At 40.4% G+C, this 17,131-nt stretch overlaps 1 protein-coding gene across 1 annotated transcript in view; it reads left to right on the forward strand.

Annotated features, from left to right (window-relative positions):
* LOC130915671 (spondin-1-like) overlaps positions 1–17,131 on the forward strand; it is a 175,614-nt gene that overhangs the window by 150,226 nt on the left and 8,257 nt on the right. Inside the window, exons 10-12 of the mRNA XM_057835646.1 lie at positions 1,649–1,724; positions 4,588–4,770; positions 12,218–12,388. Coding sequence (XP_057691629.1) covers positions 1,649–1,724; positions 4,588–4,770; positions 12,218–12,388 — 430 coding nt within the window. The remainder of the gene's footprint in view (positions 1–1,648; positions 1,725–4,587; positions 4,771–12,217; positions 12,389–17,131) is intronic.

Genomic DNA, 17,131 nt, shown 5'->3' on the forward strand with positions numbered 1-17,131 from the left:
CTCCAAGCGATGAGAGTTCACTCATCCTTGGAAGCGGAAGTACAGCGCTCACGCTCTTGAAAATCAACAATTGCAAGATGACAGACGAACCATGGCCAAATGTTGTTGTGCTAAGCCAAGCAGTTGTATTTGATACACAGAATCGAGTACTAATGTGGCAGATGTGTTTTGCATGCTGTTGCTGAACGTACCATGTGAGATGAACAGAAGCCAAAGCAGTCTGAGCCTCTCGTTGCAGCTGTTTCGTGAGTCTTGCTCTCCTGGAAGTGGCAACAATTTGGCAGTCCAAAAAGTTACGAAAGTGAGAGCGCCTGTGTGTTTTGGGGTACCATACGGTTCCCTTTCATGGTTTAATATTCCCTGATGCATTTCTTCTATACTCCAGAGTTGGTAGGGAGCGACCGAACCGCTGGCCGAGCGGTGACTTGCTATGCTATGCTACATTAGTTGTCTTTTTTTAAATTCAAACTTACATGCATACAAAAATCTGCTGCACAAAACAGTTGACAAAAAATGACACATACAGATGCATGGTTATACAGGGTGTTCCAAAATGTTTGACCCCATTTCGTAGGCCAATAATTTTAAGAATTTTCGTTGGAATGACCTCAAATTTTCACAGCTTGTGTAGAAACGCTTTGAGTTTTTGTGTGTAACGTTTGGCATTTCTATCTTTTCAGGTTAAGAAATGCCGTTCAGTTCAAAAGAAAAGGCATTTTGCGTGTTAGAGTATGCTCGGACTCAGTCACCGAAGACATTGCAGCGTGCCTTCTTCACAAATTTTGCTAAGAAGGCACCAACTACAAAACAAATTAGGACTTGCACCAAAAATTTCAAGAAATTTCAGCAAGTTTGGCCCAAGCTCGAATACCGACTCGACGTGTGCATAGTCACAGGCGGCGGTCATATTGAACATTTATGAAAATCTGTCATAGAACCAACAATGTTTGTAATTTTCTTTGTAAATTTAATTAATAAAACTTATGACCTTCAACATAAAGTCTATTTAGTTCCATTAAGATCCATCAATTACTGTAGTTTCCGAGATATGGGCATTTAGAATGGGGTCAACCATTTTGGAACACCCTGTAATATAATTGCAAAATAAAAGTAATGAATAATATACAGTTTAACATGTAAAAATAATGCAGTGCTATATTACATGCAGTGTCACAGCACCACGCTGTGACTCTTCACGCTACCTCCCCGCCCAGGAGGGAGGTATTTCCTCTTAAATTTCTCCAATCAATGAGTGCGCTTTTCGTCCACGTGCTACTAATCAGAAAGTTCGGTTGGTGCAGTGTGAATGCTGATCCTTTTCAACAAGTCATTTGCAAGTGTTGTTTAGATGTACTGTAGCTCCCCAACCGGACCCTGGTCCTCTTGGTCTAATGTGAAAGCGCCCTAAGAAGCATCTGTGACAAGAGCAGTAACATTGTATACGAAGTCACAGTGGATAGGGGATGCGCTATTTTGTGGAATATATTAAACTTGTCCAATCGCAGGGAATTTAAACACATGCATCACAAGCACCTGCCACTTGTTATCAATGGCGTACCTTTTGGGTTTAGATACGCAGTCATGTATCGTGTATGTTGGGTAAATTGGTGCTTTTGGTGTTTGATGACACTTGTCCCTATTCTTGCAGGGTGAGCAGTGCAATGTGGTGCCAGACAGCATTGATGACATTGTAGCAGACATTGGTCAGGAGGAAAGTGAGAAAGGTAAAGTATTAGGATATGCTGCAACACTACTGTATAGAGGAAATAAGACTTTCTTTCGTTGACACGTTGAAGGAAGTTCATACTGTCTTCCAAGACTGTTAATAGAAAAAATTATTTTTGGAAAGACTGGATGATTTATTTACCTGTTTAACTAGTTTTGTCTACTTACTTTAGAAGCGTCACGTGGTGTTGAAGTGATTTGTCCAAGGTTACTTATGCGGATTTGCCAGTCAGTGTGGGGAACTTGCACCCCCCCCCCCCCCCGCCCCCACCCCCAGCTGGCTGACGCCTTTTCCAGAATGTTTTCCAAGTGTGTCATAGGGAGTACACACCTTTGTCCTGGTTCATCGATGTTGTTCCTCATTTCTTTTTCGCCTGGGACATGAAAATCAAAACAATATTAATTTTTAATTTTCATGAATTGCCAACAGGAGACATTGTCCTGGGGCCTTAAAATACACTTGACACCACTGTTGTTTTTGGAAACCATTTTAATTTTCTTCTTAGACTTTTGGACGAAAATACTTATTAGTCTTAATCAGGGGTGAAAGTGGGCCGGAACGCGCCGGATCGGCGTTCCACCATAAAATACGATGGCAGAACGCCATTCCGGCATACGGTGCTTTGATCCCAAAAATATGACAGCAACTGTCAAAAACCCATGTTTAAAAAAAATCCTGCCACGCTGCCACACACGCATCTCCAATAAGAACAATCTACTAATGTCAGATTTACATACACAAATGTTAACAACAAGCCTAATAAATAGCTTGTTTAGCGTCATCCGTTTCCACTTATATTTACTATTCATTTATTCTACGTAGTTCTTCCCAGCGTCTCTCTCTATCTGACAAGCTGTGTCGCCCTGCACACACAATGAGTGCACATGTACTGCAGGGCACGAAGAAAAAAAGAAAAAAACTGGACTCTGCTGTCCGTTCAATTGGCTGACATACTGACATGTGATCAGCATTGCTAGTTAGATGTGATTGGTTCAAATGCACTTTTTTTTGGAACAACAAATAGAGGAGGGAAAAAGCTTGCTGAATTAAAGGGGCAATGCAACGGAAAATTGATCAGCTCTTTAAGAGAAAGGAAAGAGTTGAATGAGGTTTATTTTATTTTATTTGGGTTGTTCAGAACATCTTCCATGTTAATGTGCACTTTGAACTTATTTTTGTTCATTTATGTAAGATTACTTCTTTATTTCCGTATACCGTATTTTTCGGACTAGAAGTCGCACCTCAGTATAAGTCGCACCAGCCATAAAATCCCCAACGAAGAGGAAAAAAACATATATAAGTCGCACCGGAGTATAAGACGCATTTTGGGGGGAAATTTACTTGATAAAATCCAACACATAGAACAGATATGTCATCTTGAAAGGCAATTTAATATAGATATACAATAGAGAACAACATGCTGAATAAGTGTACAGTATGATGTTACATGATGCATGAACAACGAAATGCGAATATACTGTCCTCACCAGGGCGCTACGGCTCGGTCCTGGCTATACAGCGAGATATTTTACAAGCATAAACAATGAACGTAGGTTCGCAGCCGTGTCTCTCTCTCTCGCCCACTCGCTCAGAGACGCTGCGTAGCTGTCAGCCTTCTTCTGGCGTGTGAACGCTCTTCTTCGCGTAAACAAGTGCGAGTGCGCCCCCACGTGGGCGTGAAAGTGCCACAAACTAAAAGCATGCATTTTAATATAAAAAAGTAAAGAATACAATTGAACACACATTGCCAAAGGCATAACGCGAACGTGGCAATTGCTATTAAGAGTTATTCAGATAACTATAGCATAAAGAACATGCTAACAAGTTTACCAAACCATCAGTGTCACTCCAAAACACCAAAATAACGTGTAATTTGATATCATAATGTGTTAATAATTTCACACATAAGTCGCTCCTGAGTATAAGTCGCACATCCAGCCAAACTATGAAAAAAAACTGCGACTTATAGTCCGAAAATTACGGTAATTAAAAAAAGTCGATGTTTGCTTTGTCTTCAAAATATTTCACTGTGGACAGTCTTCAGTTGTCTCTGGAGCCATGTGAAGAAATGTATGTGGCCGAGCGAAAGATACACAGAATGTTTTGGAGGTTAGCTGGACGACATCTAGGTGACCGTAAATTAGTAGCCGAAGTCGGGAGTTGATTTGGAGAATGGGAAGTCACGAAGTTAGGCTAACGGGAGATGGTTATTAGCCAAAACTATGAGCAAAAGGCTGTGTGCATCCCACAAACGTTAAAGAAAGCTGACGAAGGTGCCAGTTTTGAGGTGTAGGGTTGTTATCTTATTATATGTATATTATTATTATTATATGTATGTTGTTATAATAGGGTTGTTTATGTTAGCACCAGCAGCAGCAGTGTTAATTTGTGACAGTGCAACGTGACGGCAATATCATGGTTTTGGTCACTATTCATTTCCTTTGAAATGCTCTTTTGTTGCTGAAGTAATACCAGTGATTGAGTTTGAGCGACAAATTTCGGACAACATACGGTACATTTTCCTTCAAAAATCGACTTATAATGTGACTTATCTTAGTTATTTTCTTTGTCTGATGCATTTTTATCCAGTACTCCAGAGCAACCTATAGTCCTGAAAATACGGTAATGAAAAGATTTACATTGACACTCATAAATAAGAATAACTTTGATTTCTGAGAAGGGCAGAATATTGTTGGTGCTAAAAATTATACTAATTAAAAAAATGAAAAATCTATATAGTTTTATTGATAGGTGCAATGTTTCAAAGGTGATGCTTTAGAAAAATAAAAAAATAAAAAAAGACTAAATGGCCCTGGGTAGGTTTTGCCTCCACAAGCTGATGTCTTGATTTTCTGTCTTAGATGACACCCCTGAGACATGTATCTACTCTGGTTGGTCTCCATGGTCGGCTTGCAGCAGTGCATCATGTGAAAAAGGCAGACGGATGAGGCAAAGGATGCTTAAGGCTCAGCTGGACCTCAGTGTTCCGTGTCCCCACACTCAAGATTTCCAGCCTTGCATGGGCCCTGGATGCAGTATGCAGGGTGAGCACTCTGTCACACAGGCCTTACATTAATAAAACGATGACCAATTTCCCCTAATGCTTTATTATAATGATCTAACCCAGTGGCATCACTTGCCTATTTTAGGGGTGGAGGGCTGCAGGTTCCCCCTAAAAAAAACAGTTTTTCTTTTTACTTAATACAAATATATCAGTATTATAAGACCTGAATGTATTTTAGTGTGTGTTGTTCTCTGTGCTACTGCTCATCCCGTCATGATAACAAAATAAGCAATGACATACTCTATAAATATACAATAATACATAACATCTCAACTAACTGAAAGACAGAAGTATCAACACATAAAGGTTTTTCTAGAAAATACAGTGGGGAGAACAAGTATTTGATACACTGCCGATTTTGCTGGTTTTCCCACTTGCAAAGCATGTAGAGGTCTGTGATTTGTGTCATGAGTTCTCTTCAACTGTGAGGGACGGAATCTAATACAAAAAAACAGAAAATCACGTTGTATGATTTTTAAATAATAAATTTGCATTTAATTGCATGAAATAAGTATTTGATACATCACAAAAATCGAACTTAATATTTGGTACAGAAACCTTTCTTTGCTATTACAGATACCAAACGTTTCCTGTAGTCCTTGACAAGGTTTGCACACAATGCAGAAGGGATTTTGGCCCACTCCTCCATGCAGATCTTCTCCAGAGGCTTCAGGTTTTGGGGCTGCTGCCGGGCAACACGGACTTTCAGCTCCCTCCATATATTTTCTATCGGGTTCAGGTCTGGTGACTGGCTAGGCCACTCCAGGACCTTAAGATGCCTCTTACGGAGCCACTCTTTAGTTGCCTTGGCTGTGTGCTTTGGGTCGTTGTCATGCTGGAAGACCCAGCCAAGACCCATCTTTAGGGCTCTCACTGAAGGAAGCAGGTTGTCAGCCAAGATCTGGTGATACATAGCCCCATCCATCCTCCCCTCAATACAGTGCAGTCGTCCTGTACCCTTGGCAAAGAAGCAGCCCCAAAAAATGATGTTGCCTCCTCCATGTTTCATGGTTGGGATGGTGTTCTCGGGAGTGTACTCATCCTTCTTTTTCCTCTAAACACGACAAGCCGAGTTAAGACCAAAAAGTTCAATTTTGGTCTCATCCAACCACATGACCTTCTCCCATTGCTCCTTTGGATCATCCAGATGGTCAGTGGCAAACTTCAGACATGTCTGGACATGCACTGGCTTCAGCAGCGGGACCTTGCGTGCGCTGTAGGATTTTAATCCATGACGGCATAATGTGTTTCCGATGGTTTTCTTCGAGACTGTGGTTCCAGCTCTCTTCAGGTCACTGACCAGGTCCTGCCGTGTACTTCTGGGCTGATCCCTCACCTTCCCAATGATCAGTGATGCCCCACGAGGTGAGATCTTGCATGGAGCCCCAGAACGAGGCAGATTGACCGTCAACTTGAACTTCTTCCATTTTCTAATAATCGCTCCAACAGTTGTTACCTTCTCACCAAGCTGCTTGCTTATTTTCCTGTAGCCCATCCCAGCCTTGTGCAGGTCTATTATTTTATCCCTGATGTCCTTACACAGCTCTTCGGTCTTGGCCATTGTGGAGATGTTGGAGTTTGTTTGTTTGAGCATGTGAACAGGTGTCTTTTATACAGGTAACAAGTTCAAACAGATGCAGTTACTTCCGGTAATGAGTGGAGGACAGGAGGGGTCCTTAAAAAAAGAACTAAGAGCCGAAATATTTACTAGGTGGTAATGTATCAAATACTTATTTCATGCAGTTAAATACAAATTTATTATTTAAAAATTATACAATGTGATTTTCTGGATTTTTGTATTAGATTCTGTCCCTCACAGTTGAAGAGAACATATGATACAACTTACAGACCTCTACATGGCTTGCAAGTGGGAAAACCAGCAAAATCGGCAGTGTATCAAATACTTGTTCAGCCCACTGTAGGTTTTCATCGCTGCAGCAAGTAATTTTTTTTTTTCCTTTTTTTTTCTTTTTTGGCTCATGCTCCTAGCTAATAATAAAAACTTCAATGCAATTTACAGTAGCCCACTACCCACCCTTCCCCCGCCACCAAGCTACTTGGACACACAAAATAGTAAATCTGAGTGTCTTCAAACACTGAAACAGTTTTAATGTGCCAAAGGGGAGTTGCGGTTGTTTATTTAGAAATTGCAGCTGGACCGAAAAGGGAGTAAGAGGACAGAAAAACAAAGTGAAAATTGTGATCCAAAAACATGAATTAATATATATGCTAGCTAGTTGTATGTGACGTTGCAACTTTCATTACTACTATCTTTACCGAGGGGGACAGCATTTAGGGAGAGGACACACCTAATGGGATATTAAGAAAGAAGATGGGACAATTTAGGGTGTGGCAGCATAGAACAGGATGAATGAGCAAGTTAATCTTTCATGAATCTGTTAAAAAACATTTAAAGGGCAGATGAAGAGTTCAATTTTTGAGCGTTTTACTCGGTCAAATTGTATTGAATGCATTCTCTGCGTCAAAACTCATATTACAAAAAAATAAATAAATAAATTATTGTAATTGACAGCATAGTTTTTGAGTTACTGCCATAGCATACTGCCAGCCGTAACCGGATGACCTAATTTACAGAAGACCTCGCCAGCACTCCTATATCGGAGTATAGCGCTACGCTATCGCCGCCATGCAGTCATCTGAAAGAATTAGGACACCCCATTAACTATTCAGTTTTTTAATTAAGAAATGTTCACATATCAATTTCTGATCTTGTTTTTCATTATCTCTGGAAAACAAAGTGATTTAATTTCAAGTAAACAACAAAAATGAACATTGTTTTACTCATTCAATCAAATGTATCAACAAAAATGCATATTCTAACTGAGGAAAAAGTTAGGAAGTTAAGCATCAGTGAGATGCTTTTTTATTAGTCTTTGACAACGATCTGAAGAAAGTCTGCCCCTCTACTCAACGCAGAATACTTTCAGCCATGAGATGTTTGAGGAGTTACTTGCATGTACAGCCTGCTTCAAGTCACCCCACAGCATCTCAATGGGATTAAGATCTAGGTTTTGACTTGGCCATTCCAGGGCTCTCCATTTCTTCCTTTTCAGCCAGTCCTTGGTAGATTTACTGGTATGTTTTGGGTCATTTTCATGTTGCAGGGTCCAGTTTCGCTTCAGCTTTAATTTTTTCAGAGATGATCACACATGTTCCTCAAGCACTCTCTGATACACGATAGAATTCATGATGGATTCTGTGATGGTGAGCTGGCCAGTTCCTGCTGTTGCAAAGCATCCCCAAACCATGACACTTCCACTGCTTCACAGTTGGTATGAGGTGCTTTTCCTGGAATGCTGTATTGGGTTTATGCCGAGCATGTCCTCTGTTCTGGTGTCCAAATAATTCAATTTTAGACTCATCTGTTCTAAGAACATTATTCCAGAAGTCCTGGTCTTTGTCTACATTCACTCTGGCAAACGTCAGTCTGGCCTTCATGTTCTTCTTGGAGAGCACTACTAAGGCCTCCCATGAAGGTTAAACTTGTGAAGTCTCTTTCTGATTGTAGAGGCATGCACTTTCACATCAACAGTAGGGACAGCCTGATGTAGATCCTGTGAGGACAATTTCAGGTTTTTGGAAACTTCTTTTAGCATCTTGCGGTCTGCTCTCGGGGTGAACTTGCTTGGACCACAGTTGGCAGTTGTTTTCAATGCCCTCCACTTGGAGACTATTTTCCCGACAGTGGAATGGCTGATTTTATATTATTTTGAGATCTTTTAAAATCCCTTACCAGACTCATAAACGTCTACGATCGTCTTTCTGAAGGCCTCAGACGTCTCCTTTGAGCGCACTATTGTGTTTTCTCTCACTTCAACAGTCAGGGGCACACCAAACTAAATGTGAGGTTTAAATAACGCAAGCTTCCTTCAAAACACTGGGTAATGATGATCTAATCATGTGCACCTCATGTGATAAACCTGTGTGTGATTTTACCCATTTGAAGTGGAATTGAATGTGGGGGTATCCTAATTTATTCTTCAACAGAAATTGGCATTTATTTTAAATTAAGTTTTACAGAAAGTTATTTTAAAAATCGTTTTTTTTTTTTTTTTTTTTTTTTTTTTTTTCAGTTTTAATTGTTTAGTTATATTACTTTAATCTCTCAAGATTGTTAAAATTGATATTAAATATCCATATGACCAAATAAGTTAGAAAACATAATTGTAACTGTCCTAATTTTTTTCACATGACTGTATATTGCAAAGATTTTCTGTGTTTTACTCCCATGATTCATCACGTCTTCTCAATCTGTACTGATGAATTGCTCCAACGAAGTCTCAAGACTCTATCAGTTGCCCCAAAAAAACTTTTTCTGAAAAGAGTTGGACATCTTTTGTGAGCGTCGCGCTCACAAAACTCGCCCAGGCTTCTTGATCGTTTTCAACATTTCAGCAACGACAGCTGTGAAAGCCTAGGAGAATACAACCTTGGTGTTTCAGAGACTTAATTAGACCTTTATTGGATTTTCTAATTCGGAAATTGGATGCAATTCTGTTGCAATCCTCGTGCCTGTATGTTGAAGTGTGTTTTGTTTTTTGTTGTTGTTGTTGCTAGCCCATAGGACAGCTGACAGATTGTCTATTCATGTGAATTTGATACATTACTACAGGGGTTGCCAACCCTGGTCCTCAAGAGCCGCAATCCGGCTTGTTTTCCATGTCTCCCTCCTTTAACACACCTGAATCAAATGATCAGCTCATCATCAAGCTCTGCAGTTGCCTGATAACACCCCTGGCCACCCCTGCATTACTAAATCTTTATAATTATTCGTCTGTTTTTGCAATCACTGATAATTATGTCATAGAATGACAGGGGAAAGAAAGTTTCAGAGAGAAATCACCATGCTAGGCTTCCCACTCTTCCTTTCATAAAGTGTCGAGCCGCCAATCAGCGTCATCACCACCGTCTGCTGTGCCGAGTAAATCGTCATCATCTGACGCCTCAGGTTCAAACATGTAAGGTTTATAATCTTGCCTGGGAGCCCTCGTCATCGCTAACGTCACGAAAAAGCGATCCTAAATGGGTACTTTTGCTGGAAATATCACTATCGCAGGTTTTGCTATGGATAAAGTCCGCCATTTCTTCTGTTGCCTTCTGTAAATGATGTCACACTTCCAGGTTTGGGAAGCAGGATTGACGAAGTGCTAAAAAAATTAAAAAACGCAAATTCTTCTCACGATTGCGCATTAGAAAATACATCGTCGTTTCGGCGAACTCGTCCAAAGTTTAAATTTGTCAAATTACAACAAAATCCGACAAACAAGTTATCTTTCCTTTAACATTTCTTAGTCTTAGTTTGCATTTTGTAAACAATGTATTCAAGTAAATCGAAAATGTTACTTCCACTCAAATCCTGTGCATCTTTTGAGACCTCAGCACCTCCATCCATGATATACCCTTGAGGCTACCTCGTTCCCTGCTTACAATGTGTAAAAATTAGACTAGTAACTTGCTTGAATTATATTTTCTCAAAGCTATGGGTAGTAATGTACACATTTGGTGAAAATGGCTCACTTTTGAAAACGCTCCAATTCTTCAGAAACACTTTTCATTTGTCAAGTAGTTAAACTGTGATCTTGTTCAGTCTTGCACATCATTATATAAGTAAACACTCTCTCCTGCTTGATCCTGTCAAAGGTGCAGTTTTTTCCTATTAAAAAAAGCTTATCTTGATGTGCCAACTATAGCTTAGCTCTTTGTGTTTATCTTTTATTGACAGGTAGGCAGTCTGTGATTCCTTGTGGTTTATTTAGGCTTAAACCAATGGAATAGAGCGAAACAACAAAGCTGCTGCCTTAATTATTTATTTATTTTTTTACAGCTGGCTGAATTGTTTGATCCAAAAATTTAATTGGGGCCATGTTTGTTTTGAAGGATTATAATAAAGTTTGAAGAAACAGATGCAATAGTTGGAATAAGCAGGCCTTTCTGTGAACGTGTCAAGAAGGTGACAGGATTCATTCCAGAAACTGATTGTTCATGATGAGAATGTCACACAATGCTGTCTATCCGTAATTAAACAGTGATGCTGGCAGCACCTTAATTACGTGATTATTAAAAGATGGATTATGGCTATTTTTTCCCTCAGCAGCTTCCTTTAACAATGAGGCTCAGTTTTTACAAGAAAACACCCCGTCATTTGCAGTGGCGTCTCTAAAAGGAAACCTAATTGTAAGGCAGCATCCACTGTCATACATATCGAAAAGGAAATAAGTCAGATGGACTTTGCTGGAATTTTTTTTCATCCACTTGGAATTAATCATCCAATGTCACTAACGGAAATTTGATCGAAGTTTTTACAAATGTGATTTTAAGAAATCGCTTCATAAATACAGATCATTTACTGTACATATAGAATAATTGCAATGGGATGCAAACGATTCCTCGATCATCACTTTCCTACAAATGGCAAGCACTCATGCTGCCATTTCATCCATTTTACCATTTTAATGCAATTTAATTTGTAAGGCTTCAGAACACAAGACCACTCTATTATATTGGTGGGCAGTCGCTAATCAAAAAAGTACTGGTCTATCGAGCAGAACTAAGCGAATCATTAATAAAGGTAAAAGTTATCTCAGAAACAGACGAGGCCTCAGGGGCATAAACATTTTCAATACCCATGATTTAACAGCTATATTTTAACCATAGCAATTATCTGATCCCAATTCCAATGAACAGCAAATCAAAAGAATGAAAGGATAATTAGTGTCCTTGTGTGCCTGTTGACAAGGATATATCAAGGAAACAAATGAAGATGAGTATAACAATGTCGATTTTAGACTTTCTTACTTGGGGATTTGTTGTATTGAGAGTGGCTCGTCTCCCCAAATAATCTTCATACAAATGAACATTACCTCAAAGATCTGATCAACAAGATGACGTACAGTATGTTGTATTTGCAGTTATTCATGCATTTGTATGTGTTAGGTAGGTAGTTTTTTTTAAGTACTTACATTTGACATTTACCAGTATAACTAAATTGAGTCCATCAAAATGAATGATTTCGTCAAGCTATCTGGCAAACAGTTATTGCACAGGGAAAAAATGTAGGCTACCTTTAATTAAGTTATGGCAAAGTTATGTTCTCTTGGACACACTGCCAACACAAGTGGAAACAAGTACCACAGTTACACAAGATACTCCTAAGTCCGAACACGATTGTGTCACACATGTTTATTGAGTGAGCTGCTTCACATTAGCCAGCACACTTTGACATGCACTAATGAAGAGTTGTCCAAGGGGCTACACACTTTATTGGTTGGGAATTTAGAGCATTGCTCGAGGCCACTTCAGCAACCTGTCCAAGTGTACTTATTTGTTCGGCTGCAAGACTACAACAAAAAGCAACATATACGTGGAATGTTATAGTAACATTGATCCATTCATGTCATGATGTGCAGAGCCATCGACATGCATGATGTCAGAGTGGATAAGCTGGTCGGCCTGCAGTGTTTCCTGTGGAATGGGAATGAGGTCCAGAGAGCGTTATGTTAAACAGTACCCAGAGGATGGATCGCTCTGCCAACTCAACACAGAGGAGATAGAGAAGTGTGTCGTCAATGAAGAATGCTGTGAGTCCCTCATGACATTGATCAATGTGCGCACATATTGTTGTTGGGAATTGGGTATTCATTGTCCCTCACTTTTCGTTTCTCTAATTAACACGACGGCATACCATCCACGGAGACAATCATCTTCGCAGAAGTGATTTTTGCCACTCTAAGTCACGGTCGTGATTTGTTCAGTGCAGTGTTGTCTTCGTCAATGATGATGACAACGAAAATATTTCGTCAACAAACACTTTTTTTTTCATGACGATGGCAGGATGATAACGAGCTAAAAAAAAACGTTTTTGGGAGACTGAAGGTTGAGTTACGCTTCTGCGGCAGACCTACGCCATCAAGGCAGACCCGGCTTACGACCCTCCGCCGTAGCCTGACGTGCACCTCGACAAAATCCTGACTAGGCGTCACGTCAACTCAGCATTGATCAGACTGTTGTTTCCGGTTCAGCGCAAGATCACCGCCATTTTCAAACATTATTGTTCTACACGCAAAAATGGACCAAGACGATGAGAGTATCATCGAAGAGGTCCGCAAGTACGACAACCTCGACAACGTCTCGTCATGACATTATAAAGATTGCCAAATGGCAAGCAATTAGTGGAAGGAGATTGCTGAAAATAGGGGGCTGGAGGTCAGCGAATGCATAAAAAAATGGAAGAACCTCCGAGACAAGTATGTGTGTGTTCGGAAGCGAATGGCCACACGAAGCGGTGACCGAAGCGGCCAAAAACTGCCAGCTTTTTATCACTTTATATCGTATCATTTATTGTGTACATATGTTTGCTGTGAGCCTGTGACGTATTTACATTTTACACTTCAAGTATATGAAGAATAAAGCATAGGTTTGGTGTCAAAAGAGTTGTTTTGCTGTTTAATTTTTAACAACAGACAGTTCACACACTTGATACATCATTACTGATCGAGAGTGCCTCAGTGCTTTTCTGATAATGTGTTTCCCATCAAGGCTTCCATTGCAGTCTGGAAAGTTCCATAGCCGCCAGAAATCTGCTATGGCTTCCAACTAGCTCAGGGGTGGGCAAACCGGTCCTCAAGGGCCGTAGTGGGTCCTGGTCTTTGCTCCAACTGATCCAGCAAGGACAGTTTAACCAATGAGGTTTCTGCTGAAATAAGAAGCACCTGACTGCGACCAACTGATTGCGCTTGCAAGGCACCAGACTGGTAAAAAGGTTTCCTCTTGATGGGTTGGAACAGAAACCCGCACCCACTGCGGCCCTTTGTGGAATAGTTATCCCTCGCTTGCACTAGTTGGTTGTAGGACACAGCAAAGAAATTGGACAAAACGCTGGACAACGCAGCTTGTTGGCTTCCACCCAATGCGAGAATTCGTAATGTGACTGCTAGTCTCTGTGCTGCATGAACAGTCGGACAGACCACCTCCGCAACCATCTTCTGTGTCGCCTGCGCCTCAACATTTGTATGATCAACATTTGTTGTTCAGTGTTGATGAGCTAAAGATCCACATTCAAGTGTTCCACTTTAGTTGCCATTGTTGTGTAACCGGAAGAAAACTCAAGGAATTCGACAAGAGTCCCCCAAAACCGCACAAACACAACACAATACCCCTCTAGTGGCTTGGGGGTCAGTTACAGAAAAAAAAAGTCTTCCCTTGCCGCAGAACTATCGAATGCTTATTGACGCAGAAGTATAACTCATGCTTTAAACAGAACGAGACGAATGCCAGTTTTCATCTGACGAGACGAGAACGAGACGAAAATGACCCACAGTTTCCGTCACATGTTCACAATGTGTGACATTGATTATGTAGTTAGACTGCATCTTAGCAGTGTCTAGTTGTGTCACACGTGATGTGTTGCACGACCACCCCCCTTCTCGACTCACCAGTGTGTCGTCTCCAGTCTCCATGAAGGCTTGCACACACGATGATTTATTTTCTTAGCGAGAGTCTGCAATGTTGCTTTAGCCTTCAAAGGTCTATGCTGAGTGATCATCACACGCTAAATGTAACTCGTACCGTTAGCATAGCATCCGCGTTCGAGTTAGCAATAGGCTAATGCTAACGGTAGGCCTCTTAAACCATCGGACAACTTTTTTACATACAGTCCATGGCGTCCAGGTGGGCATAGTTAATTGAAAACACTGTTATGTACTGTTTGCATTCTCCTTGTAGATGCTACAATTGTTAGGTTTTGTGTTGGTTTTTTCCTAGTGCGACTTGTCCCTGTGATTACCCATTGATTTCACCTGTTGTACCTGCTCCTAGTGAGTCCTCCTGTATTTCCCAGCTGTTCCACGTTGTCTCGTTACCCCTTGTCTGCATGTGTGTATATAAGCGCCCAGCTTCTTTTCACTCCTTGTTGCGTCATTGTCAATGTCAGCGTCGATGTCAATGTCAATCTCCACGTTCATGTCAGCGTTTTTCCCCAGTTCCACGTGTTCCTCATCCTGCTTGGAAAGTGAGTTTATTAGTTAGCCCGACTTTTGTTTGTTAAGAGTTTTTGGATCACCACAGCCTTTGTTTTGTACTTTGTTTTTTGTTGGCTTGAATTAAATCATTTTTGCACCATCTATCTGCCTCGCATCCCTTTCCCTGCATTTGGGTCCACACACCACCTGCCTGCCTGCAAACCTGACAACAATATGTGCTTGTCTTACAATGTTCATTCAAAATACAGTGATCAATACATTTCTACTTATATCCACTGCAACCTCAGAAGAAATTCTCAACAATAAACCTCTCCATACCTTAATTATAAGAGAATTAATAAGAGAGCACCTGCCGCATCAATTCTATTGTAAACTGGAAGATAACATCCTCTTGCTCACTGCTTTTAGGCTTATTTGGGCATAAAATACGAGCCCAGATATTTTAACAGATGATTGAAGTAGAAACAAGGCCTCAATGCATCTTTTATTTGCTTGGATGTTCCTAATTTGTTAAAAAAAAAAAAAAAAACGCAATACTGTCAATAAAACTCAATAGGAAATGTTGAGATATTCTTTGCGCTGACATTATCATGCTGATGTGTGATATGTGTCCCCTCTTAAATCACTACACTGACGTATTTTAGAGGTGTCATTTTTGGCGCTTCAGTCATTTTACATAAAAATCCTATATCATAAAAATCAACGTTAAACATAACCGATGGTACCCTGAAATAGGCAACTCTTATGACATGTAGTGCCCAATTGCTAGCTTCCAGTTTTGTGGAAGTAGTTCAAGAACGTTCTCTTGTGCTCTGCGTGACAGTGTCCAAAGTAAAAGTATTGGTTCTGATAACGTCCTTGTTGGATATTTTTGCTACTTTAAAAAACACTTTTAGAAGTGTTTATTGTGAGCCAGTGCCTTCTATAAAGCATTAAAGACTTCCTAAATTCTTCTCAAAAGAAGTAGAAGTGTTATTTTTAAGGCATTGCTCAGACTGTTAGCAGAGATCAGATTTTTAGTTCATCCAGATTGAAACTGGATGGCTCTTTTGTAGTCACAAAGCATAGAAATCAGATTTTTGTGGGACAGATTGAGACCACAGACGGGATGTAGTTTCATATCAGATATGGACAACATCCTGTAGTCATAAAAGCTCAGATGACTTTTGACTGTCGTGACATCACTCTGTAATAAATGGGGCCTATGTTGCCACAGCAACCTGTCAGGTACCTAAAAATCAGGTTTGAGGGGATCCAATTAGAATCAGATATGCCTGCAGTCTGAACGCATTGAAGTTTCTTTATGCTTAATGATCAGCTGTTCCTATTAGTACGTGGTACTGGAGCCTATCCCAAATACAGTGAGGCAAATAAGTATTTAGTCAACTACTAATTGTGCAAGTTCTCCCACTTGAAAATATTAGAGAGGCCTGTAATTGTCAACATGGGTAAACCTCAACCATGAGAGACAGAATGTGGGAAAAACAAAACAGAAAATCATATCGTTTGATTTTTAAAGAATGTATTTGCAAATCATGGTGGAAAATAAGTATTTGGTCTATACCAAAAGTTCATATCAATACTTTGTTATGTACCCTTTGTTGGCAATAACGGAGGCCAAACGTTTTCTGTAAATCTTCAGAGCTTTTCATACACTGTTGCTGGTATTTTGGCCCATTCCTCCATGCAGATCTCCTCTAGAGCAGTGATGTTTTGGGGCTGTCGTTGGGCAACACGGACTTTCAACTCCCTCCTCACCCCGTGACGTCAAAATGATAACAAGAACGGGAAGCAAAAATCCCAGAACCACACGGGGGGACCTACAGGGTGACCCAAAAAAAAGTTTACACTCAGTTGACTGCTTGTTTAAAAGCCATTGAAACATATCTAAATAGGTTGTCATGCTTACGTGATTCATTAAGGTCACTCAATGCAGCTGATAATCTCTCGTCTCTACAATTCCTGTGCTTCTGCTGAAAATGAAGAAAACTTTAGCTGTACCTGAATTGCTGCGTGCCGGTCTGACACCTACTGAGATTGCAGCAAATCTGAGAATATCCAGATGTGCAGTCTACAAAGTTAAAAAGAAGCTGAAAGATACTGGAACAGCCTCACAAAAACCTGGGTCTGGAAGTGCCCGATCTGTGGGGACCAAAAAGTTGATTGACAAGGTGATATGTGGCCACCCAGAGTCCAGATCTCAATCCCCTGGATTATAGCATATGGGCAACTGTGGAGGACAATGCCTGTAAGAAGCCACAAACTTCTGTGGCAGCCTTGGAGAGGTCCATTGTTAGATCTTGGGAAAAGATGACAGCATCCTACATAAAGAAGACCTATCAA

Source organism: Corythoichthys intestinalis, chromosome 5, assembly GCF_030265065.1.
Source record: "Corythoichthys intestinalis isolate RoL2023-P3 chromosome 5, ASM3026506v1, whole genome shotgun sequence".
NCBI classification, from domain to species: Eukaryota; Metazoa; Chordata; class Actinopteri; order Syngnathiformes; family Syngnathidae; genus Corythoichthys; species Corythoichthys intestinalis.